Below are 26594 nucleotides of genomic sequence, written 5' to 3' on the forward strand. Positions count from 1 at the left end.
CCTTAACTGAGCTCAGCTTTTGCCACTAGCTTGTCCTTGGACTGTCTGGGTGAGAACAAAGTTTGAATTTTACTCCACTTGACAAACACCAAGTGTCTGGCCCAGAGGCCCGTCTGTCTCCTACCTCATTCCCATTGTTGGAGCTGAGATTCTATCTTCTTCACGTCCTCTTTGACAACACAAAGTTTGCCTTCCAGTCAGTTTATCTTAAGGGTACAAATGAAGACCTGGGAGCCCACTGGTGGTGGGGCCTCCAGGCACCGTGGACAGGACACCTGAACCCAGGTGCTTCAGTTTGCAGCTTTCTGCAGAAAAGTGGCTTCCAAGCATGGATGTCTCTTGCCTGTGCCCTTGTTGTGGATGAGGTCGCCAGCCTGGTGCAGGAAGGACGGAATTGCTCTTGGGAAGGCTGAGCATTTGTAACTGAAGCTCTTCTGCCCAGTAAACATGGCTCTGAAGTTCTCTATCTCTGGGAGGATGGCTGCCTTCAGCTTCAGCATCATGCGGCCTGGTGACTGCTCATCCAGGTACAGGAGCAGGTCTCTGAGGAAGAGGATGGGTGGCCGGCAGGGAGGAGCCCGGTTTCTCCAGGGAGGCAGGCGGAGTAGGTGGGACTCCCTGCGCAGCGCATCTTCTGGGGCACGGGTCTGCAGGGCAGGTCTGTAGAAGTCAGAGTCACACGTGCCCAGAGGGCCTGCTGCTTAGCTAAACTTTGGACACACCCCAAATAAGTGCCTTGGTATAGTTCACTGACTCCTTTGAGAAATTTTGTGATTTGATTGGGATGTATGTTCACAGTTCTTCTTACTGAGAAATCTGTCACAGCTGAGTCTGGAGGAAAGAATGCGTAAGAATTAGCTGATAAATGGATAGATGAGTTCCTTACATAACACAGTGGTTCTCTGGTTAAGATGGCCTTTATCCATAGTTGCCTGTGTTTGCACACTCGGTCCTGTCGGACACTTTGAGACCCCATGGACTAGCCTTCCAGGCTCCTCTGACGTTTGGTCCGTGGAATTCTCCAGGCAAGAATACTGGAGTGGGTTGTCAATTCCTTCTCCAGGGGATCTTCCCGATCCAGGGATGGAACTAGCCTCTCTTGCATCTCCTGTGTTGGCAGGCGGGTTCTTTACCACTAATGCCACCTGGGAAGCCCCTCTCCATAGTTAAAGGCATATACATTTTCTAGCAGGTGGATACTGTCTAAAATGTCTACAAGTTAGTTTGGTATATTTTCTGCCTCCATTTCCCATATTGAAAAACAATAGTTTGAAGCATTTAGCTACAGGTGAGTATAGAAAGAGGGAAGAATTTTCTAGTTGTCTTAAAATTTGGGACAAGCAGTTTCATTTTCCAAGTTAATCTAATTAGAATCACTGTAGAAATAAATATCATTATCTGGTATTGTAAGTATTGATCTTAAGAATAATATCAAACAACATAAAAAACAGTTTATTTATATGATTTCTCAGAGCTTATGAAGTCTTCTTGTGCTTTGAGTTTCAAGACTGGTCCAACCGGAGACTCACTCTATTTGGGTACCTACATCATATTTAAATGACCTCATTTGGTCAGGATTTTCTTTTTTTGTTTAAATGATACCAGAATGGGTTTTTGGAATTAATGGAATGAATGAAAAGTTAAAATAGCACAGTCAACTATAGTTATCTTTACTTGACAACAATTTAAATAAAAGCAAACACTTCATTAAAATAGGAACTTCCCAATAATTTTGCTGCTTTTCAGTCTTTCTTCATCCTCTGGGGCTTGTAAATTCTTCTGGTTGCAAGTGATGAAAGACAGTTTAAGGTTCAGTATTTGCTTTAAAAAAAAAACAACATACTGTGTCCTCTGTTTTCTCTTACATCCTGCATCATTACTACTAGCAACTTAACACTGGTAAGCAGAATAATGGCACCTAAAGTTATCCTTGTCCTGTGAATATAATATACCCATGAACTGTGAATACACTCAGCCCTTTGGTATCCGAAAGGGATTAGGTCCAGGATCCCCATACTAAAATTTCTTGATGTTCTAGACCCTCATATAAAATGGCATAGTAAGGGCTTCCCTGATAGCTCAGTTGGTAAACAATCTGCCTGCAATGCAGGAGGCCCTGGTTTGATTCCTGGGTTGGGAATATCTGCTGGAGAAGGGATAGGCTACCCACTCTAGTATTCTTGGGCTTCCCTTGTGGCTCAGCTGGTAAAGAAATCCCCCTGCAAAGCAGAAGACCTGGGTTTGATACCTGGGTTGGAAAGATCCCCTAAAGAAGGAAACAGCTACCCACTCCAGTATCCTGGCCTGGAAAATTCACAGAGTGGGACATGGCTGAGCAGCTTTCAGTTTTGTTTTTTGTTTTAAAATTTGCTTCTAAACCTGTGCACAATACTCTTGAAACTTTGCATCATTTCTAAATTACCTATAAAACCTAATAATGTAAATGTTATGCAAATAGTTGTCAGTGTGAGGCAAATTTAAATTTTGCTTTCTGGGAATTTCTGGAATTTAATTTTTCCAATGCTTTTGATTGACAGTTGATTGAATCAGTTCCTATGGAACTCAAGGATATGGAGGGTCAGCTCTATACTACTTTAGTTGCAAAAGGAACTCTACAGAAGTAACTCAGAATGTAGACCTTGAGTTGGTGATGTTATTGTGGATTATTTGTGTGGGCTCAGTCCAATCAAATGAATCCTTAAAAAGGAAGAACTTTTTCCAGCTGAGTTAGAGAGGAGATGGGAGATGGAAGAAGAAGGAGCAGAGATCTGACACACCAGAGAGAGCCTTGCCACTGTGAAGGCGGAGGAAGGTGGGGGAATGAGCCAAGGACGGCAGCACTTTCTAGAAACTGGGACTGGTCCTTGGCTGATAGCCAGCAACATAATAGGGCCTTGCTCCTAAACTTCAAGAAAATGAATTCTGTCAACAACCAAAATGAGAAGAAAATGGATTTTCCCCTAAAGCCCCTAGAAAGGAATACAGCCTGTGGATATTAGCTGCGTGAGATCTGTGTTAGACTCTTGACCTGCAGAATATAAGATAATGAATCTGTATTGTTTTAAGCTACTAATTTTGTTATGGTAGCTTAGGACATTAAGATAGTATTGTTCAAAATTCCATCTTAATTAGTGTTTGATTATGAGTATGGATCAGAAAATTATCTGAATGCTTCATTCCTGGTGATCCTTTTTACCTTCTCTTGATTTTTACACATTTGTCCACTGCTCCACATTTTGATGGACAATGTTCTTTTATAATATTCTGAATCCGTTCTGAAGACAGCATTTTCTCTACCTGCTCTCCCATGACGGATTTCCTGCTAATTCTTAAGGTCGTTAACTTTGTCTATGAAGCTAGATGACCCAGGACCACACTGGTAGTGACCTATTTTGTCTTCTGATGCCTCTCGCTTTCTCCCTGTTCCTAAGCTCTCTTTTGGATGCTTGTACCCATTGCACCTGCTCAGTGACTGTGTGGACAGAGGACAGTTTACCTCTTGCCAACCCCTTCCTCTTACAAATAAGTGAATAAGGCGAGGACATCATGAACCTCAATTAGACCAATCTGATCCTCTTTTCAGAACTTTCGATTTAGAACTCAGATAATTTAAAGTAAATGTTGATATAAATAATGTATGGGGCTTCCCAGGTGGCTCAGTGGTAAAGAATCTGCCTGCCAATGGAGGAGATGCAGGTTTGATCCCTGGGTGGGGAAAATCCCCTTGAGAAGGAAATGGCAACCCACTCCAGTATTCTGGCCTGGAAAATCCCTTGGACAGAGGAGCCTGTGGGCTAAAGCCTATGAGGTTGCACAGAGTCTGACACGACTTAGTGAGTAAAAAACAACAGCAACAACAAATAAATAATGTGTATCTCAAATGTTTGAATGTACCCTATATATATATATGTATAATATATATATATAGTTATATATTTGTTGAATATATTTATGATCGAAATATATATATATTTGTGAATGATTGAAGCAGCCATTACTTTCTATGTGCAGCGAGAAATGGAAGTAAATAGTCTGCAGAGAAGGAAACACGAATCAGGTATGTACTAGTTTGTTGTGATGCCATAACAAATTACCACAGACTTGGTGGCTTAAAACAGCACTAATGTGTTCTGTTACAGTTCTGGAGGACAGAAATCCAAAGTCAGTTTCACTGGACCCAAACCTGGTTGTCAGTTATGCCATACCAGAGGCTTTAGGGGAGAAAGAACTCATTTCCTGGCTTTTTTCCAGCTTTTGAAGGTGCATTCTTTGACTTATGGCTCCTTCCTCCATCTTCAAAGCCATCAGCACAGCATCTTCAAATCTCTGCTTCCATGATCACATGACCTTCTTTTGTGTGGTAAAATCTCCTCTCTGCTCTCTCATATAATGATGCTTGTGATTCCAGTTAGTACCCATCTGGGCAATCTGGCATTCTCTCCCTATTTCAAGTTCTTATTCACTTTTACAAAGTGCAAAATCCCTTTTACTTATGTGCTCTGTGTGTTACATTTGCAGGTATCAGGTATTAAGGGTTCTTTGGGGTTCATCATTCATTCAGCCTACCACAAGATATTTGGAAAAAAATCCGATAATACAGAGATCAATTAAGCCCCCCCTCCCTGCCCTCAAGCTGGAGAGATATTTAAACGGAAGAGAGTATCTGCCTTGTGTTTTTTTAAAGGATTTCTAGATCCTGATTCTAGCTGCTTTGCAGACCTTGCTATTTTTTACCTCCTAGGGTTTTATTAGGTATTCTTATTATAATAAATACCCATTTTACTTAAGCTCACTTGGTCACTTTTCCCCATTTGTTTTCCCCCAACCAGATGAATTCTAGGATGTTAATTCTTCTGTAGATGATGACCACATTGGACAGTTGCCACAGACGATCAGTCTAGAGTGTCAGTTACTGCCCCTGAATAATTGGTTTTCCTTTCAGTCTGTTGCTTCTCAAAATCTGTTCTCACTCATCCTGATACTTCTTGGTCTGCAGGTTTTCTAGATAATAAGGACTGGCAGGGAATGCTCTTATTTCAGAAAAAGTGGATAACCTCCATGTTAACTTGTTTTCTGTCTTAACTGTCTTCCCATTTAATATTTCATGATGTAAGGAAGTGCTGAAGTAGGCTGGCATTCACAAATATCTGCACACACATAGTCAAAACCTGTGATGTAGTTTGGGGCAAGATGCTCAGTGAACTTCAGTTTTCTCATCCATAAAATGGAGATAAGAATATCTGATTTTCAAGGTTAAGAGGATTAAATTATATATATATACACACACACACACACACACACTTAAGTACACTGTACAACACTGAGATATGTTATTCTTCTTTCTTGTTTTGTTGTTTTTCACAATTATCTGCAGTATTTGGCTGAGAGGGATGAAGCCAGTAGTCTTGCAAATGATGAAATGCCCAGTTATAAGAGTTCACTTTTAATTACATGTGGTTTCATGTCTTAGACTATTTCAGTTAAGCTTATTTTAACAAAAAGGAAAAGCACACGCTGTATTCCCCACTTTACAGAAGGAAATGAAGCTCAGAGAAGCTGTGTCACCTGCTTAAAAAAACATGTTAGGATCAGGCTTAAAATTCAGGTTTTCTGACCCTGGCTAGTATTTTTCTTTAATCAATGATATTCTGTGTGTGAGACAGTCCAGTAATAGAGCTCAGAGCATGTTTATTTTTCTCTGTGGCTGAATTACCTCCTTTAGACCTTGACTTTGCATCCCATGTGGCTGGACGTTTTTCATTTCTTCTTACACATCTTTGATTTTACGGTCTTCAAGAATACTTTACTCCACATTGTGTCCAAGATTTTAAAGTGTCATTTTGCTTTTTTTTTAAAAAAATATTTATTTATTTATTAGGCATTAGGCATGTAGGATCTTTAGTTACAGCATGTGGGATCTAGTTTTCTGACCACATTGGGAGCCTGCATTGGGAGCACAGAGTCTTAGCCACTGGACCACCAGGCGAGTCCTGAAAGTGTCATTTTTAGGAAACAAACTTTCAAGGTTTCCTGTGCAATGAGGATATAATTTTGTTGACTGCATCTCTGAAAACATCTTTTACAGTTTCATTCCTTAGACTATAAATGAAGGGGTTCAGAAGAGGGGTCACCATTATAGTGAAGACAGCAGTCACTTTATCAAATTCCAGGGAATGACTCTGGCTGGGTCTCACATACATGAAGATGTTGCTCCCGGAGGCAATAGAAACGACAGTGATGTGAGAAGCGCAGGTGGAAAAGGCTTTCTGACGCCCTTGGGCTGAGGGGATGCGCAGGATGGTCGAGATGATGTAGGTGTAGGACACGGTGGTGATCACCAGCGAGGTGAGGAGGATGAGAGAAGACAAGAGGAAGCTTATCATCTCAAGGAAATGAGTGTCTATGCAGGCCACCTGCAGCAGAGGGGCGATGTCACAGAAGAAGTGATGAATCTCCTTATGGCAGAAGGGCAGCCTGGAGAGCAGAATGACCGGGCAGAGCACCGACAGGAAGGCCCCCACCCAGCAGCCCAGAACCAGCAGGAGACACAGCCTGCTGTTCATGATGATGGTGTAGCGCAAGGGGTTACAGATGGCCACATAGCGGTTAAAGGACATCACCACGAGCAGGATGAACTCCACGGTCCCCAGGAAGAAGAAGAAGTATGTTTGGCTGATGCAGCCTGCAAGAGATATGGTCTTCCTGTCCTTGAGGAGAAAGGATAACAGTTTTGGGGTAACTGAGCTAGTGTATGAAATGTCCAGCAGTGACAAATTACTGAGGAAGAAGTACATTGGGGTTTGGAGGCGATAATCAGCCCATATTAGGGAAATGATGACACCATTTCCAGTTAGAGTGAGCAAGTAAGTAAACAAGAGGGCCACAAAGAGGAAGATCTGAAGCTTCTGGAGAGCAGGGAAGGCAGTCAGGATGAACTCGGTCACCGTGGTCTGATTCTGCACATCCATTGAGTGCGGTGCAAGGTGGGCAGCATGTCTCTGAAAAAATAATAAAATATAAAGATGAAATTCAACTTAAACTTTCAACTGTCAATATCATTGCTGAGATGCAGTAGAAGAAGATCTAAACGAAGAGTTGAGGGTGATTTGTTTTCCTTCTCTTTGTAACCCCATTAAAGGGAGGACCTTGGATCAATGGCTTGAGTTCCCTAAACTCAGTATTCTCATAGTAAAAATTTTTGAATAGAATTTTCTTTGTGATTCCATAAACATTTAGTCTTCATGACTTTATTCTTGTTTTATACAAATCTTCCATTTTTCATTTTCATTTTTCCTAATGCTATTTTCCCAGCTAAATTCTGTGCCTCCTTAACTGAGAATCCAATGAATCACCTTGAAAAATGGAAAAAAGAAGTGTTAATAAAACTGAGTTGCTTTTTTCAAAGTTATTTCAATGTTTCAGGCATTGTTTAAATCAAAGAGCAGAGACAGTGAAAACGAGACAGTCAAATGAAAGGGGACTTGTTTCTGTCTCTCCTTTTTTTCAGTATCAATATTTTGTTGGCTATCAAGTTGTACACAAGTTACTTTGCTGTGATAGTAGTTGATCTCTCCATCAGGCTGCATAGGTTTTCTTCATTTTTATTTTCTATAATGATATAAATTTTTATGTTTACGCTGTTATACAACAAGTAGGTCAATGGTCTGTGTTTCATAATTTGTAAGTGATTTCATATATTTTGAAAAATTGTTTTTGGGAAAATGGTCAATGTGGTTCTTTTTTGTTCCCTGCAATGTTATATCCATGACAACATCCAGAAGAATAACAAAATTTCCCCTTCCATTTCCCAACTGATTCATATTTTTAAATTAAAATTTATTTATTCTTTCTTTGGCTGTGCGGGGTCCTCGTTGCTGTGTGGGTTTTTTCCCTACTTGCAGCGAGTGGGGGCTGCTCTCTAGTGTGGTGTGTGGTGACTTCTCTTGTTGTGGAGCACAGGCCCTAGGGTGTGTGGGCTTCAGCAATTGTGCTGCTGGGGCTCATTGCTCTGCAGCGAGCTCTGTGTTGATCTGCAGTTCAATCCCAGGGATTGAACCCACGTGTCCTGCATTGGCAGGTGGATTCTTTACCACTGAGCCACCAGGGAAGCCCCCTTGCCTCCAATTGATTCTTTTTTTTTTTTTTTTTTACAAGGTTTCTTAATATAACTTTTTTTTTGAGATTTAAAATTTTTTCTTCTGTTTTATGTTATAGGTTCTGTCACTCATCTCTTATATTCTTTTCAGCCATTTGAAGATCATGTTTGTTATTAATAGTAGTTCAAGTACGAATACAGATGGTATTTGAATCACTCACTTTTATCTCTGGAGACTGCTCAACTTTGTTGAATATCTACTGTACAGAATGCAGTTACCTACTGTCATTTGTTGTATTATTTTGTGAGTATTCCTTAAGTATCAAGTTAAAACAAGATACTCATGAACCCTGGGCTGGATTCTTTCTGGGTTTGGAACCCACCTGGTTCCTCTTTAAAGGAGGTCACTTTCCTCGGACTCTATCTGGGGTAAGTAACTTTTAGTAACTGCCTTTTGACTTAAAGACAGGTTTGTTTGTTTGTTTGTTTTTTTGTTCACAAATTTCCATTTGAAAAGTTGGCTGTGACTTTGTGGTCCTGTAGGAAACTATTCTATTCAACTCTCCTTTATCCCTCACTTCTATGCATCCTTCTTATTTTAATAGCAAGTGTTTTGTCTTCACCGTCTCTGTTCTAGCCAGGAAACATTGGTTTCTTAGAATTTTTAACTTTTCTAGGTTGGTGAATAAACTCCTTTACAAATGCATACTTGTTTCTGTTAATCTCAGATTAATTTTTGAACATAATAGGATTTGAACAACTTGACTTGCTGTTGAACTAATAGGAGAGCTCATTTACTTTCTCTTAATCCTGGGCTCCAATTTCCACATCTATAAAAAAGAATATTGATCATCTACATTTTCCTTCCAGTCTAAATAACAACTTTTGTTTTCCATAAAGGCAGTCACAGTCTCTATTTAAGCCCCCGTTCTTTGGGTACAAGCCCCATTCATTTATTTATTAAATAAATAAAACAGCGTGGTGGAGCTCCCTGCTTAAGCACGAGAGCGCAGCTGTTTGAGATTAAACTCAGGAGTCTGCATTTTCATGTACCAAATACAGATTTTACCATAACCTATACCTTTCTGACGGAGAAGGCAATGGCACCCCACTCCAGTACTCTTGCCTGGAAAATCCCATGGATGGAGGAGCCTGAAGGCTGCAGTCCATGGGGTTGATAAGGGTCGGACACGACTGAGCAACTTCACTTTCATGTCTCACTTTCATGCATTGGAGAAGGAAATGGCAGCCCACTCCAGTGTTCTTGCCTGGAGAATCCCGGGGACGGCGGAGCCTGGTGGGCTGCCATCTATGGGGTCGCACAGAGTCGGACACGACTGAGGTGACTTAGCAGCAGTGGCATACCTTCCTGATGTGTATCACCTTTTCTCTAGTTGTAAGTGTAGGATCCTTGTAGTTCTAGAAAACTGATTGCTGCCACATTAATGCTGGATATGGGGAAGGGACCCAAAATCAGTGAGTCTGATAGATCTAATCTTTCAGGGTTTAGAGGCAGGGAGCAACGTGAGAAGGTAATAGCCTAGGATAAAAGAGAGCAGTTTACAATTGCAAAGTCCATTATTCCATTTCTTCGAATAACCTTCCAAATTGTTATAAGGCAGTTTGTTTCACCTTCTTTTAGGTTATCAGAAGTCTTCAAAGGGTCTCACCCATTGACACAGGGTCTTGGTACCAGAAGGAACTCTTTCTACCGCAAAATATTCTAATATTCACTCCTCCCCTACTGCTCCTGCATCCAGATGATAAGTTTCCGAACTATTTACTAAAGTGAGAAATAGTTTCTGTGTGAACCAGTGTCCCATCACTTCATGGGAAATAGATGGGGAAACAGTGGAAACAGTGTCAGACTTTATTTTTTTGGCCTCCAAAATCACTGCAGATGGTTATTGCAGCCATGAAATTAAAAGACACTTATCCCTTGGAAGGAAAGTTATGACCAACCTAGATGGCATATTGAAAAGCAGAGACATTACTTTGCCAACAAAGGTCCGTCTAGTCAAGGCTATGGTTTTTCCAGTGGTCATGTATGGATGTGAGAGTTGGATTGTGAAGAAGCTGAGCGCTGAAGAATTGATGCTTTTGAACTGTGGTGTTGGAGAAGACTCTTGAGAGTCCCTTGGACTGCAAGGAGATCCAACCAGTCCATCCTAAAGGAGATCAGTCCTGGGTGTTCATTGGAGGGACTGATGCTGAAGCTGAAACTCCAGTACTTTGGCCACCTCATGTGAAGAATTGACTCATTGGAAAAGACCCTGATGCTGGGAGGGATGGAGGGCAGGAGGAGAAGGGGACAACAGAGGATGAGATGGCTGGATGGCATCACTGAATCAATGGACGTGAGTTTGAGTGAACTCCGGGAGTTGGTGATGGACAGGGAGGCCTGGTGTGCTGTGATTCATGGGGTCACAAAGAGTCGGACACGACTGAGCGACTGAACTGAACTGAACTGAACTGAACTGAACTGAATCAGTGTTAATGTTATTGAGGTTTAGTACACTAGTAGAATTGAGCACACTTTGTAGAGAAGTAGACATGCTTTGATAGTACCTTTCATTTCTAGGTCACCATCTTCATCACCAACAACACTGGGTATTGATAAGCATCATAGCAGAATACTGTGGGTTCTCCTGAAGTTGCCTGTCATCTGTTCTACTGTTTCTTCCATTTGGCTATTTCACCACTGCCATAATGTTTTCCAATTGCCTGTATAGTTTTTGATGACCCTGATATGGGCTTGAATTCCCTTTTATTGTAAAATGTGAATAACTTGGTATCTTTAAAGCATTATGCCATTCTTCAACAATAAAAATATGAGATGTTCAAATAGAGAGTTGATATTTGCCATGATTGCCATAGGATTACATAACTATGGAAAAACAGAGCTTTATATTCTGTTGTATTTTGGTCAAATAAACTTCCATGAGAAAAACTAAAGATATAGCATTGCTCTCATTTTTGGAATCTCTCAAGTTCATGATAGTGAAGAAAACCCTGGTTTGTGTTAGCTCTGTCTTGATGATCTCTCTGCCCTTAGGATCCCATCATGTCCAGGAGGAAAGATTCTGGACCATGACAACCTGTGTATAACAATTTAGTTACAACCTTGCCAAATGAAGATTTTCTTTTGGGGACCATTTTTGTCATTACCATTTCTGTGGATTGTTGCAAAACTGCATAGAATTGCACATTTCAAGAATCCAATTCAGTCAGAAACTTGTGGAATGACGGAAAGAGCCTAGTAGGTATCAAAATTGGAAAACCTGTGTTATATTTTTTATTTGGCCACGGAGAGCTTAGAGATCTTTCATAAGACTCTTTCATAAGCAACCCGAGTCTTATTTTCCTCCTCTCTAGAATGAGTTATAGTCCTAATGGCAGATTGATAGTCCTAACACAGGATATATCGCAGCGATTTATACATACATTGTGTTCAACAGATATTTAAGAAGACAGTGTTGGGGAAGGATGAACAGAAAAGGACTAAGATGTGGGGGGGGGGGGGTGGATGGGGAGATCTGTGCCGCTCAGGAAAACATGAAAAAGTTTATTTGTAGCTGAGGGATATTAAACTCATGAGTTTACATAATCATGGGAAAGCTATCACCTTTGACTTCTGTCATAAGTAATTTTTTTGGCAAAGTAGTAATTGGAATTTAACTCATAAAACATATATATATAAACAAATTTACTAAGACCTAGATGCTTAAAATACAAATATGGATAAATATATAATAAAATATACTTACATCTTCTTGAATGTAGAACTTGTGGCATTTTCTTCATTCAATTATCAAAAATTTTGTCTTTCTTCTTATGCCTTCCATCCATTATTCTTTAAATTTTTTTATTGCTTTGATTTTGAATTCCATATAAATCTCTCTGTCTTACTTGGAAATGTTTCCCCATATAATACACATCCCTTTTCTCAAAAACACACCAAATGGTTATTCAGTTTTTGCTAAACTACATCATCTGCTTCATTTGAATGAAAACGTGTTTTTTTATAAGCTCTGATTACTTTCTTCAGTTTTTTTTTTATTCTTACAGAAAAGTCTAAGTTTTGACTTGTACTAAGTCCAAGCATTATCTTATCACTAAATCTCTTTTTAATTCACATATTCGGTATCACATTTTTGCCAAAATGGCGAAATGATGACTTTGATAATGACTCAGAAAGTTAGACCCAATGAATTAAGAGCAGGTCTTCTGACTTCTGGTTTATACTTATGACAAAAAGATTGAAAGACTTTCTTCCCAAATCTCCCAAATTTCAGATCTTATTTTTCAATATAGAAAGGTAATAACCTGACAATTTGGTTAATTTTTGTATCTTCTGTGGATCTATTCAGAAACTTGGACTTATTCAAAACCACAGACTGTCAGGTTAGAAGAGAACTAAAGGGCATATGAGATAGTCTGGGGCTAAAACATCCGGCCCTGCCTCTGTCGTCTAGTGATGTGAAGCTCTCTATTTCCGGAGGCATCTCATTCTGCTTTACTGGTTTTGGTTGTTAGAAAAAACTTATATTTGCATTCACTGAACTATCTTTCTAAATTTTCATCACTTTGTTTAGTCACTCCTGTTCATTCAGCTGGCATATTGAGACTTGATTTTAGACATATCCACCTTATTTGCTTTCTTTAGGAAATGATGTCTTGTGATTTGAAGTGATTACAACTAGAAGAACTGTGATATTTAAAGATTTTTTAAAAATTTACCATTAGAAGTTTGGCTTAGAATGGCTCTTGGGATTCTGGCATTAAAAAGTTAATTATTATTATTGCAATCTTGGGATATTATAACTGAAGTTACTAATCACAGAAAGTTAAAGTCTCTTGAGAGACTCTCTTGGGTGCTTATTTTATTGATCTAAAGAAAAACTTAGACATCTGATTTAAAGTTTCAGTGAACTAGATACTTGGAAAACTTAAAAAAAATATTTATAATGTGTTTAATAAGTTTTAAGATGCTTGTCAAAATGAGATTACTTATATAGATGAAGGTATATGTACATATTTAAACAATTTGTTGAGATAAGATTTATAGACAGTAAACATGTTTAAGTATATAATTTGTTGAACTTTGACAAATGTACACAGTTATATAGCCACTATTACCAGTACAACATTGGTTTAACATTACCTTAAACATTTTTCGTGACCTTTTGCAAGTAAATGCTTTACCTCCATACCTCAGGACATGACAACCACTGATGTTTTCTGTCAGCATAATTTGAATTTTCTAGAATATTATATAAATGCAATCTTATATTATTTATGAACCATATATCTTGATAAGATGTTAATACCCCAACACATGAGGAACTTATATATTGCAACAGCAAATATATATATTTGCTAAATAAATATTATTTATATATATGTATTATTTGCTAAATAAATAATATATTATTTATATATATTATTTGCTAAATGAATAACTATATATATATTTGCTATAAGTTCCTCATGAGTTCTGGATGTTAACATCTTATTAAGATACATGGTTCATAAGTATTTCTCCTGTTGCAGAGATTGCCTTTCATTTTATTGATTGTTGGTCCTCCCATGAGCTTTTCCGGTTGTTGTCTTAGCAATTGTTAACTGTCATTGTGTTGGTGGGAGTGTTATTTAGCATGCTAATGAATTATAATGACCATATGATGAGGCTCAAGATCAAAATTTCCACCAGCTTGGGCCTAGTTAGTTCTAACTATTGTTTTTCTCTTTGTAGCTTTCTCCTGAAATTTAGATAAGAATAGTTGGTTTCCACTTGAGGGAAGGATCAGGTGTATAATTCTGGAATGATAGCCATGGTAATGACTTGTGTTGGGCTTCTGACTTCAGAACTATAAGAAAATAAATTTGTATTCTTTTGAACTGCTAATTTTGTTATGGAAGTATTTGGACACTAAGTAACTTTCAAAATTCTTCTTAATGAATGTCTGATTATGAATACAGAGCAGAAAATTATATGGATGCTTCATTCCTGGTGATATTATTTTACTTTCTTTTGATCTTTAAACATTTGTCTACTGCTTTATTTTTTGATGGCCTTTTTATTTTATAATATATTATAGTATTTGAATCCATTCTGAAGATAGCACTTTCTCTGCTTGCTCTCCCATGAGGGTTTCCTGCCAGTTCTTAAGGTCTTCATCTTTGTCTATGAAGCTAGATGACCCAAACTGGTAGTGACCTATTTTGATCTTTGAGATGCTTCTTGTTTTCTCCCTGTTCCCAAGCTCCCTTTTTAGATGCTTGTCCCCATTGTACCTGCTTAGTGGCTGTGTGGACAGAAGGCAATTTACCTCTTGCCATACCCTTCCTCTTACAAAAAGAGAATTGAGGAAGACATCATCTCACTTCAATGAGACCAATCAGACCATTCACTTCAATGAACCTTTCAAGGAATTTGGATTTAGAATACAGGTAATTTAAAATACATATCCTAAAATAAAATAGAGAAATCCTTGGCTGTCCAGTTGTTAAGATTTGGCACTTTCATTGTTGTAGGCCCAGGTTCAATCCCCGATCCAGAAACTAAGATCCTGCAGATTGTGCAGCACAGTCAAAAACATCCATGTAAATTGTATATATATCTCAATATATTTAAATGTATTCAGTATACATGCATATATATTGAATATACCTATGATGGATTTTTTTTTTTTTTTTTGGCCCTGCCATACAGCATGTGGGATCTTAGTTCCCTGACCAGGGATCAAACCCGTGCCCACTGCAGTGGAAGTATGGAGTCCTCACCACTGGACTACAAGGGAGTTCTCTGAAATATATATTTGCAAATGACTGAAGCAGCTATTATCTTCCATATGCACAGAGAAATGGAAATAAATAGTCTGCAGAGAGAGAAACATGAAACTGGTATGTACTGGTTTGCTGTGATGCTTCAGCCAGTTACTACATGGTGGCTTCAAAAACGCTAATGTGTTCTGTTACAGCTCTGGAGACAGAAACCCGAAGTCAGTTTCACTGGGCCTAAACCTGGGTGTTGGCTGGGCCATGCCAAGGACTCTATGGGAGAAAGAATCCTTTGTTCTGCTTTTTCAGCTTTGAGATGTACATTCCTTGGCCTGTGGCTCCTTCCTCCATCTTCAAAGCTAGTAGCACAGCAACTTCAAATCTCTGCTTCTATGATCACATTACCTCTTTTTGTGTGATAAAATCTCCCCTCTCCCCTCTCATATAATGACACTTGTGATGACAGTTAGTACCCACCTGTGTAATTCAAGATCGTTGCCCTATCTCAAGATCTTTAATTTGAATCCATCCTGCAGAATCCCTTTGCCATATAAATTTTATATGTTACTTAGATTCACAGGATCAGCGATTAGGTCTGGATATCTTTCAGGGCCATCATTCAGCCTGCTACAAGATATTTGGAAAAAAACAGTAACATAGAGACCAAATGACTCCTGAGAAAGCTAGAGAGAGATCAGAGATTCTGAGGGAAGTGGGTGTCTGCCTTGGATTTTTAAGGAGCTCTAGCTACTAATATTTGTCCTTAGCAGGTCTTGCGGTTTCTCACCTTCTGAGGTTTTATGTGGTATTCTTGATTATTATTATGATAAATACCAATGTTACTTAAGCTAGCTTGATTACTTTTCTGCTTTTATTTTCCCCAACCAAATGCATCCTAGGACATTTATTCTTCTGTAGATGATGATCACTTTGGCCAGTTGCCACAGACGATCAGTCTGGACTCATTGTCAGTTACTGCCTCTGAATAACTGGTTTTCCTTTCGACACATTGCCTCTCATAGTCTGTTCTCACTCATCTGATATGCCTTGGTCTGTAGGTTTTCTGGATAATTAGAACTGGTGGGCAATGCTCTTATCTCAGAAAACATGGATAACTTTTCATGTTAACTCTGTTTCCCTAAGTTTCTGCTCATTCCACACTTCATGATACAGTGACGTGCTTGAGTAGGCGCTAGAGTTCACATGTATCTGCATATATATATATTCAAAACTAGTGATGCAAGATGCTTAATCTCAATGAATCTGAGTTTTCTCATCTGTAAAATGGGAAAAATATCACATTCTCAAGGTTAAGAGGACTAAATGATATATATATATATGTACATATTAGAATATACTATACAAACACTGGGATATTATTATTATCTACAGTATCTGGCTGTCAGGAATGGAGCTAATCATCTTGAATAGTTTGCAAAGACCCATAAAAAGTACTTATTTTTAATTACATGTGGTTTCATTTCTTAGACCATCATGGTTGAGCCTACATTAACAGAAAGAAAAAGAAGAACCACAGACTATATTCCCCACTTTACAGATAATATGTTAGGTTCAGATAGGCTAAGTGTCACCCGATAAAAAAGTGATAGAGAGGGCTTAAAATCTCTGACTTCAGTGTTTTTCATTAATCCATGAAATTCTGTGTGTGGGAAGGTCCAGTAATAGCGTTCAGAGCATGTTATTTTCTCTGTCTCCTCTGGACTCTGGCCATAATACTTTGCAGCTGGTGTGGCACATAGTTCTTCCATCTCTTTGCACACACCTTTGATTTTATGGTCTTCAAGCATGCTTTACTCTACATTGTGTCTAAGACGTGAAAATGCCATTCTTAGCAAACAAACTTTCAAGGATTCCTGTGGGATTATGTTTCAAGCTTTCCTGGGCAATAAGGATATAATTTTGTTGACTGCATCTCTCAAAACTTCCTTTACCTTTTCATTCCTTAGACTATAAATGAAGGGGTTCAGAAGAGGGATCATAATTGTGGTGAGGACAGCAGTCACTTTGTCAAATTCCAGGGAATGACTCTGGCTGGGTCTCACATACATGAAGATGTTGCTCCCGTAGGCAATAGAAACGACAGTGATGTGAGAAGCGCAGGTGGAAAAGGCTTTCTGATGCCCTTGGGCCGAGGGGATGCGCAGGATGGTAGAAATGATGTAGGTGTAGGACACGGTGGTGATCACCAGCGAGGTGAGGAGGCTGAGAGAAGACAAGAGGAAGCTTATCATCTCAAGGAAATGGGTGTCTATGCAGGCCACCTGCAGCAGAGGGGCGATGTCACAGAAGAAGTGATTAATCTCCTTATGGCAGAAGGGCAGCCTGGACACCACAATAGTTGGGCAGAGCACTGACAGGAAGGCCCCCACCCAGCAGCCCAGAACCAGCAGGAGACACAGCCTGCTGTTCATGATGATGGTGTAGCGCAAGGGGTTACAGATGGCCACATAGCGGTCAAAGGACATCACCACCAGCAGGATGAACTCCACGGTCCCCAGGAAGAAGAAGAAGTATGTTTGGCTGATGCAGCCTGCAAAAGATATGATTTTCCTGTTTTCTAGGAGACAGGCTAACAGTTTTGGGGTAACCGATGTAGTATATAAAATGTCCAAAAAGGCTAAGTTACTGAGGAAGAAGTATATTGGGGTTTGGAGGCGACTATCAGCCCATATTAGGGAAATGATGACACCATTTCCAGTTAAAGTGAGCAAGTAAGTAAACAAGAGGATCATGAAGAGGAAAATCTGAAGTTTCTGGAGAGCAGGAAAGGCAGTCAGGATAAATTCAGTCACTGCGGTCTGATTCTGCACATCCATTGAGTGCGGTGCAAGGTGGGCAGCATGCTCTGAGAAAATAATAAAATATAAAGATCAAATTCAACTTAAACTTTCAACTGCCAATATCATTGATAAGACTTCCCTGGTGGCCCAGTGGTGTAAGAGCCACAGAAGACGTGGTTTGATCCCTGGGTCGGGAAGATCCTCTGGAGAAGGGCGTGGCAACACACTGGTATTCTTGCCTGGAGAATCCCGTGAACAGAGGAGCCTGGCGGGCTACAGTCCATGGGGTCACAAAGAGTCAGACACAACTGAAGTGACTTAGCACGCATGAAATACCATTCATAAAATGCAGCAGAAAAACATCTGAATAGAATTGAGTGATTTATTTTCATTCTGCCTCTTACCCTTGTAAGTGTAGCATCTTAGATAAATTACATGACTTCTTCTAAGCTCAGTATTCTTGCATTTAAATTTTTTCTTTGTATTAAGTTGTCTTCATGGTTCCATAAAACTCTAGTCTTAATGATTTTGTTGTTTTTTATACAACAGTCCTTCCCTTTTCTATTTCACTCCTCCTAAACTTCTATTTTCTTAGCTAAGTTCTGTGCCTTTAAAGAGAAATCTACCTCACTGAGATTTCGGTCACTTTGGAAAATGGAGAGAATGTTAATAAAAGTTGAGTTATTTTTCTCAAAGTTATTTCAAATTTTCAGGTGTTATCTAAATCAAAGAGCAGAAAAATCAAAACTAACCAGGACAGTCAAATGAAAGGAAATCGGCAACGTCTGTTTTCACTTTTGTTATTGATATTGAGTATCCGATGGTACCCAAGTTTTTTTTGATATAATAGTAACTGAGTTCTCCATCAAGGTGTATAATTTTTCTTTGTTTATTTCTATAATGATAGAAAGTTTTATGTCTACACTCTTATAGAACAAGGAGGTCAGTTATACATATTCCATTATTTGCAAAACATTTTATATATTTTGAAGCACGTTTTCTTGAACATGATCAATGTGTGTCTTTTTATCTTTGCAATTCTACATCTATGGCAGCATCCAGTAGAGTAACTTCCACCTCCCATTTCCCAACTAATTCTTGTAGGTTCTCTCAGAAAGGACTCTGATACCATATATTCTTCTCAGCCATTTGAAGATCAGGTTATTAATAGTAGTGGAAAAAGTGGATGCAGATAGATGGTGTTTGAAGCCCTCAACTTAATCTTTGGATACTGTTCAGCTTTGCTGAGCATTTGTAGCATGTCTATAAAATACAGTTGACTCACTCCTTTGGTGTATAATTTAGTGGCTAATCCTTTAGTTTTAAGTTAAAGCATAGCAAATATAAACCAGTCCTGGGTACTTTATAGTGGCTCAGTGGTAAAAGAATCCGCCTGCCAATGAAGGAAACACGAGAGACATGGATTTGATCTCTGGGTCGGGAAGATCCTCTGGAGGAGGAAATGGCCACCCACTCCAGTATTCTTGCCTGGGAAATCTATGGACAGATGAGCCTGATGGGCTACAGTCCAGGAGGCTGCAATAAGTCAGACCCGACTGAAGTTACCGACCATGCACTCACGCATAGATGACTGTGCAATAGATATACTTACATCATATTGATTGTAGAACAGTTGGTATTTTCTTCACTCAGATACATTAAGAACCATGAACTTTGGCTATTCCTACTGCTTTCTGTCCATTTTCTTTAAATTCTCTTACTGCTTCTATTTGAATTCCATGTAACTCTTAGTTTTAGTCTGAGACTCTTTCCTGTATGATAACACATCCCCTTTTAAGAAACTATATCAAATGGTTTTTCAGTTTTTGCTGAAGTACTTCATCTTCTTCACTTGAATGAAAAATAGAAACGAACCAAGAAAACATAACCTGTCCTTTTATAAACTCTGATTACTTTTCCCAATTCTTTTTCTTATTCCTGCAGAAAAAAATCTGTCTCAACTTACACTAAGATTAATTCCAAGTGTTATATTATCATTTAATCTTATATTTTATACATTCAGTAATCTTAATCTTAGAATTTTTCCCTAGGTTTTAAGTAGTATGTATTTTGGATCACATTTTCCAAAAAAAAAAAAAAAAAGTCAGAATGGTGAGTTTGGTGATGACTCAAGAAATCAAACCCAATGAATTAAGAGCAGGTCCTCCAACTTCTAGTTTAGATCTCTGGCAAGAAGACTGAAAGACTTTCTGACTGAAATCTTTCCAAGTTTCAGGTCCTTTTGTTTCACTTATAGACATGTAAGTTTATGTTTGTTCTGATAATTTCTATGTCTTCTGTGCATCCATTCAGAAACTTGGAGCTATTCAGAATCATAGACTATCAGATTAGATGAGAACTAAAGGGCATATGAGATAGTCTGGTGCTAAAATAATCTGTAATGTCTCTGTTGTCTAATTAAGTGAAACTTACTGTTTCTTAAAGGATCTCATTCTACTTTACTGGTCCTGATTGTTAGAAAATTTCATAATTGTATTGACTTAACTATCTCTCTGAACTTTCATCTTTTATTTTTGTCCCTCCTGTTCATTCTTTACCTGTATTGTAACTTGACTTCAGATATATCTACTTAATTTACTTTCTCCTTGTGCATATTAATGTTGTTATGACTGGATGAATGTGATATTTAATGATTCTTTAATTCACTTTTGAAAGTTTGCTTTAGAATGGCTCTAGGGATTCTAGCATAAAAAAGTTTAATTATAAGTAGTGCAGTCCCAGGATGTTAGAAGTGAAGTAACTAGTCACAGAAAGTTAAGGTCCCCTGGGAGACTCTCCTGGGTGTTTATTTTATTTAAAGAAAAACTTATAGCTCTGCTTAAAGCCTCTGGAAACTAAAAATTTGGATAAATTAAATTAAAAAAAGTTCATCACATATTAAACTGTTTTTCAAACTGAAACTATTTACATACTATTTACATATTTACTGTTTACATATATTTATTTACATAAATATATGTCTATGTACATATTTTAAAAAACCTGTAGATTGACTATACTTCAATAAAAAACAATATCCATTGGGGAAAATATTTTATTGAGCTATTATTTATAGACAATGGATAAACTTAAACATATAACTTTTTGAGTTTTGACAAATGTATGCATTCATGTAGCCACCACCACCAGTGGATCAATGGTGTGAGGTATTTGCCATTACCTTAAACGTTTATGTCTTTTTGAAGTAAACTGCTGTCTTCTCCCCTTCTTATCCCGTGACAACTATGGATTTGCTTTTTGTCAGTGTAAAGTTTGACTTTCTAGGCTAATATATAAATTCTATATTACAACATATAGCTTTGATTTGTTCCACTTAATCTGATACTTTGAAATTAATTTGAGTGTTTCAGGCACGAGTAGTTTCTTCCTTTGTTGTATTTGAAGATTTATCTACTCTACAGATTGTGTAGCTATATGAGCTTATATATTCACCATGTGATAGACACCTGAATTGTCTTCAATTATTTGTTATTGTGAATTAAGCTTCTCTGAACATTTGAGTTTATGCTTTTGGTGAATATTTGTTTTCATTTCTCTTGGACATGTTCCTAGGAGTAGAATTACGCTATTGTTTGGTAAGCATATGTTTAACTATACCAGAAGCTGACAAAGTGTTTTCCAGAGTTGATGTACTGTTTTCCTTTCTACTAGCCATGTGTGTGAGTACCATAGTTCCACATCCTTGCTAATACTTGGTGTTGTAAAACTTTATTTTTAGCCATTAGATCATATATAGTGGAATCATCCAATTAATTTTTGCTTTAGCTTTATTGAAGAATACTTGACAAAATTGTATGTAAAGTGTGCTATGTGATGGTATGACATATGTGTATTTGTGAAAAGACCATCAAAGAGGTTAAGTATTAACACATCCTTCACCTTGAGTGTGTGTGTTATTGCTTCACTCATGTCTGACTCCGTGTGACCCCAAGGACCATAGCCCACCAGGCTCCTCTGCCCATGGGATTCTCCAGGCAAGAATACTGGAGTGGGTTGCCATGCCCTCCTTCAGGGGATCTTCTTACCCAGGGATCGAATCCATGTCTCTTAAGTCTCCTGAGTTGGCAGGCGGGTTCTTTACCACTAGTGCCACCTGGGAAGATACCTCCTTCGCCTTACATAGTTACAGTTATTACTGTTATTATTTTTCTGGCGAGAGTGCTTAACATCTCCCTTAGTAAATTTCAAGCATGCAATACAGTGTTATTAACTATAGTCACCATGCTGTGCATTAGATAACTGGAGCTTATTTGTCTTGTAACTGAAGGTTTCTAGCCTTTGACCAGTGTCTCTCCATCTACCTGTTTCCCTCAGGTACTGTTCACCACCATTCTACTGTTCGTTTACATGAGCTAGATTTTTAAAATTCTGTATAAAACTGAGATCATGCAGTTTAAAAATTTTTCTCTTTCTGGCAAATTTCACTTAGTACTTAGCATGTCCTCTAGTTTCATCTATGTTGTAGCAAATGTCAGGATTTTCTTTTTAAAGGGTGAATAAATAATATACCATTGCATACACATATGTTTAATCTTCTTTCTCTGTTCACTCATCATTGGACTCTTAGCTGTTTCCATATCTTTACTATTTTTTTAAATAGTTTTTTATTTTTTAAATTTTAAAATCTTTAATTCTTACATGAGTTCCCAAACATGAACTCCCCTCCCACCTCCCTCCCCATAACATCTCTCTGGGTCATCCCCATGCACCAGCCCCAAGCATGCTGTATCCTGCGTCAGACATAGACTGGCGATTCAATTCTTACATGATAGTATACATGTTAGAGTGCCATTCTCCCAAATCATCCCACCCTCTCCCTCTGAGTCCAAAAGTCCGTTATACACATCTGTGTCTTTTTCCTGTCTTGCTTACAGCGTCATCATTGCCATCTTCCTAAATTCCATATATATGTGTTAGTATACTGTATTGGTGTTTTTCTTTCTGGCTTACTTCACTCTGTATAATCGGCTCCAGTTTCATCCATCTCAGCAGAACTGATTCAAATGAATTCTTTTTAACGGCTGAGTAATACTCCATTGTGTATATGTACCACAGCTTTCTTATCCATTCATCTGCGGATGGACATCTAGGTTGTTTCCATGTCCTGGCTATTATAAACAGTGCTGCGATGAACATTGGGGTACATGTGTCTCTTTCCATTCTGGTTTCCTCGGTGTGTATGCCCAGCAGTGGGATTGCTGGGTCATACGGTAGTTCTATTTGCAATTTTTTAAGGAATCTCCACACTGTTCTCCATAGTGGCTGTACTAGTTTGCATTCCCACCAACAGTGTAGGAGGGTTCCCTTTTCTCCACACCCTCTCCAGCATTTATTGCTTGCAGATTTTTGGATCGCAGCCATTCTGACTGGTGTGAAGTGGTACCTCATTGTGGTTTTGATTTGCATTTCTCTAATAATGAGTGATGTTGAGCATCTTTTCATGTGTTTGTTAGCCATCTGTATGTCTTCTTTGGAGAAGTGTCTATTTAGTAAAAGTTGCAGGATATAAAATCAACACACAGAAATCCCTTGCATTCCTATACACGAATAATGAGAAAATAGAAAAAGAAATTAAGGAAACAATTCCATTCACCATTGCAAGGAAAAGAATAAAATACTTAGGAATATATCTACCTAAAGAAACTAAAGACCTATATATAGAAAACTATAAAACACTGATGAAAGAAATCAAAGAGGACACTAATAGATGGAGAAATATACCATGTTCATGGATCGGAAGAATCAATATAGTGAAAATGAGTGTACTAACCAAAGCAATTTACAAATTCAATGCAATCCCTATCAAGCTACCAGCCACATTTTTCACAGAACTACAACAAGTAATTTCAAGATTTGTATGGAAATACAAAAAACCTCGAATAGCCAAAGCAATCTTGAGAAAGAAGAATGGAACTGGAGGAATCAACTTGCCTGACTTCAGGCTCTACTACAAAGCCACAGTCATCAAGACAGTATGGTACTGGCACAAAGACAGACATATAGGTCAATGGAACAAAATAGAAAGCACAGAGATAAATCCACACACATATGGACACCTTATCTTTGACAAAGGAGGCAAGAATATACAATGGAGTAAAGACAATCTCTTTAACAAGTGGTGCTGGGAAAACTGGTCAACCACTTGTAAAAGAATGAAACTAGATCACTTTCTAACACCGCACACAAAAATAAACTCAAAATGGATTAAAGATCTAAATGTAAGATCAGAAATTATAAAACTCCTAGAGGAGAACGTAGGCAAAACACTCTCAGACATAAATCACAGCAGGATCCTCTATGATCCACCTCCCAGAATTCTGGAAATAAAACCAAAAATAAACAAATGGGATCTAATTAAAATTAAAAGCTTCTGCACAACAAAGGAAACTATAAGCAAGGTGAAAAGACAGCCTTCTGAATGGGAGAAAATAATAGCAAATGAAGCAACTGACAAACAACTAATCTCAAAAATATACAAGCAACTTATGCAGCTCAATTCCAGAAAAATAAACGACCCAATCAAAAAATGGGCCAAAGAACTAAATAGACATATCTTTACTATTATGAATATTGATACCATGGATATGGGAGTCCAGATATCTCTTCGAGATGCTGATTTATTTCCATAGTGTATATACCCAGGAGTGGAATTGCTGATCTTATGATTGTTCTATTTTTAATTTTTTTCAGGAAACTTCACATTGTTTTCTATAGTACGTGTATCCGTTTACATTCCCACCACCAATGCACAAATCTTCCCTTTTTTCCACATCCTTGTCAAGGCACTGTATGCTCTGATTCTCAAATGATAATAGTGACTTCAGCAGGGCACACTTAGGCAGACTAAATCTTTATAAAGTCCTGTGACATCACATAGAGATAATTTGGACCATGAAATCACCGGAGGCTATCTTCAGGTATATTCTTTCATTTATTTTTATTTTTGGCTGTGCCGGGTCTTTGCTGCTGTGCTTGGGTTTTCTCAGTTGCAGCAAGCAGGGGCTACTTTCCAGTTGCTGTGTGCCAGACGTCTGGTTGCAGTGGCTTCTCTTGTTGCAGAGCACGTGCTCTAGGGTGCACGGGCTCAGTAGATGTGGCGCATGGGCTTAGTTACTCCATCTTCCCAGACAAGGGATTGAACTCATGTCTCCTGCATTGGCAGGTGGATTCTTAACCACTGAACCACCAAGGAAGTCCCTTTAGATTCTCTCTTGGTGTGCTGCTTTGCACATTGAACTCCAGTATATCAGACTGTGCTTCATAAATAATCACAAAAAATACCATACTTTCAAAAGTTTACAGAATTGCCGCTTGAGGTAGAACTCTGCATATCATGATAATCATTCTTTGTTGATGGCTTTTATATTAATTTCAATTCTACTTTGTAGCTACAATTTATTAATATTAGATATGAGGTCTAGAGTACTGGATTAATTACTGTATTCGTTAGTAGCTCAGCTGGTAAAGAATCTACCTGCAATGCAGGAGGCTCTGGTTTGATTCCTGGGTCAGGAAGATCCCCTGGAGAAGGGAACAGCTATCCACTCCAGTATTCTGGCCTGGAGAATTCCATGGACTGTATAATCCATGGGGTCCCAAAGGATTGGACACAACTGAGCAAGCTTCATTTTTAGTTACTATGGTCGTTTCAGAACTTCATTGCTAACTTCAGTTGGAGATAGTCTGAAAATAGTGAATGTTGCAATGAGTTTGGTTTGTCTTAATACATTTCCCTCAGGATTCATTTTCATACTTAAGGGGGAAAAAAGGAATTCCTTAGAGTGTTTAACTAAAATAATAAGACAGAAAATAATTGGGATTTTAAGAGAAAGTTTTAGGTATTTTTGTTCCTTCTTCTAAAATGGACATCAATTTTAAGAATATGACCTGAGTTTAACAGATTGAATAAAATAATTTCCTATTTATATACCAAATACCAAATATGGGATTCACTTCTTAGGTTCCAGTGCATTAGTATAGGGATAACTTGAGTCTCTTCAGAAAAATTCCCATTCCAATATTTAAAAATTAAAACATATGCATTCCAGGCATAGAAAATGCAGAACAGTAGAGTGTTAAAAAATGTCACCAAAAGCATCACTCAAATTAATCAGCATTGATTGTTTGGAATATTTTCTTTCAGTCTTTAAGAAATTTTCATGTGTGAGATAACTATGAATGAATAAAAGAGTTTTGAAACTTCCTATTCTATTTAGTTTCATATTTACTCATAAGCTTTCTCTAGTGAAAGTGTAAGCAGCTTCCTCTTTCCATTTGAACATAGCCCCTCCTCCAGGCTTCCACTGTATAAACTAAATGGGGTGTAAGTCTTCTTAAAGTAAGGAAGACCATCCTGGACATTTTTAAATGCATGAGTGAAACTAGATACTGCTACATGAATCCAATTATTACCAGGATGTCAAAACCGTAAATAGGAAAAAAAACCTGTCACCATAAATAAAGAGCCTCTTGATGAGGGTGAAAGAGGAGAGTGAAAAAGCTGGCTTAAAACTCAACATTCAAAAAGCAAAGATCATGACATCTGGTCCTATCACTTTATGACAAATAGACGGGGAAGAAGTGGAAGCAGTGGCAGTATTTTATTTTCTTGGGCTCCAAAATCATTGTGGATGGTGTCTCCAACCACCAAACGAAAAGATGTTAGCTCCTTGGAAGAAAAGGTATGACAGACCTAGACAGTGTATTACAAAGCAGAGACAGTGTTTTGCTGACAAAATCCATGTAGTCAAAGCTATTGTTTTTTTCAGTAGTCATATATGGATGTGAGAGTCGGACCATAAAGAAGGCTGAGAGCCAAAAAATTGATGCTTTTGAACTGTGGTGCTTGGGAAGACTCTTGAGAGTCCCTTGGTCTGCAAGGAGATTAAACTAGT

General features: G+C 38.3%; 2 protein-coding genes across 2 annotated transcripts; both read right to left on the reverse strand.

Annotated features, from left to right (window-relative positions):
- Nucleotides 1-6020: 6020 nt before the first annotated feature.
- On the reverse strand, nucleotides 6021-6968 carry LOC138427164 (olfactory receptor 6M1-like). Its single transcript, XM_069566495.1, has one exon. The coding sequence runs from the start codon at nucleotides 6966-6968 to the stop codon at nucleotides 6021-6023; it is 948 nt and encodes a 315-aa protein (XP_069422596.1).
- A 9799-nt stretch (nucleotides 6969-16767) lies between these two features.
- LOC138427155 (olfactory receptor 6M1-like) lies at nucleotides 16768-17715 on the reverse strand. The gene has a single exon (XM_069566482.1). It carries the CDS (start codon nucleotides 17713-17715, stop codon nucleotides 16768-16770), a length of 948 nt encoding a protein of 315 aa, XP_069422583.1.
- Between the last annotated feature and the right edge of the window lie 8879 nt (nucleotides 17716-26594).

The sequence above is a fragment of the Ovis canadensis genome, chromosome 21, assembly GCF_042477335.2.
Source record: "Ovis canadensis isolate MfBH-ARS-UI-01 breed Bighorn chromosome 21, ARS-UI_OviCan_v2, whole genome shotgun sequence".
Lineage (NCBI taxonomy): Eukaryota > Metazoa > Chordata > Mammalia > Artiodactyla > Bovidae > Ovis > Ovis canadensis.

Coding starts and splice junctions, on each gene's coding strand:
- LOC138427164 (XM_069566495.1), bottom strand. CDS start 6,968: ATGGATGTGCAGAATCAGACCACGGTGACCGAGTTCATCCTGACTGCC.
- LOC138427155 (XM_069566482.1), bottom strand. CDS start 17,715: ATGGATGTGCAGAATCAGACCGCAGTGACTGAATTTATCCTGACTGCC.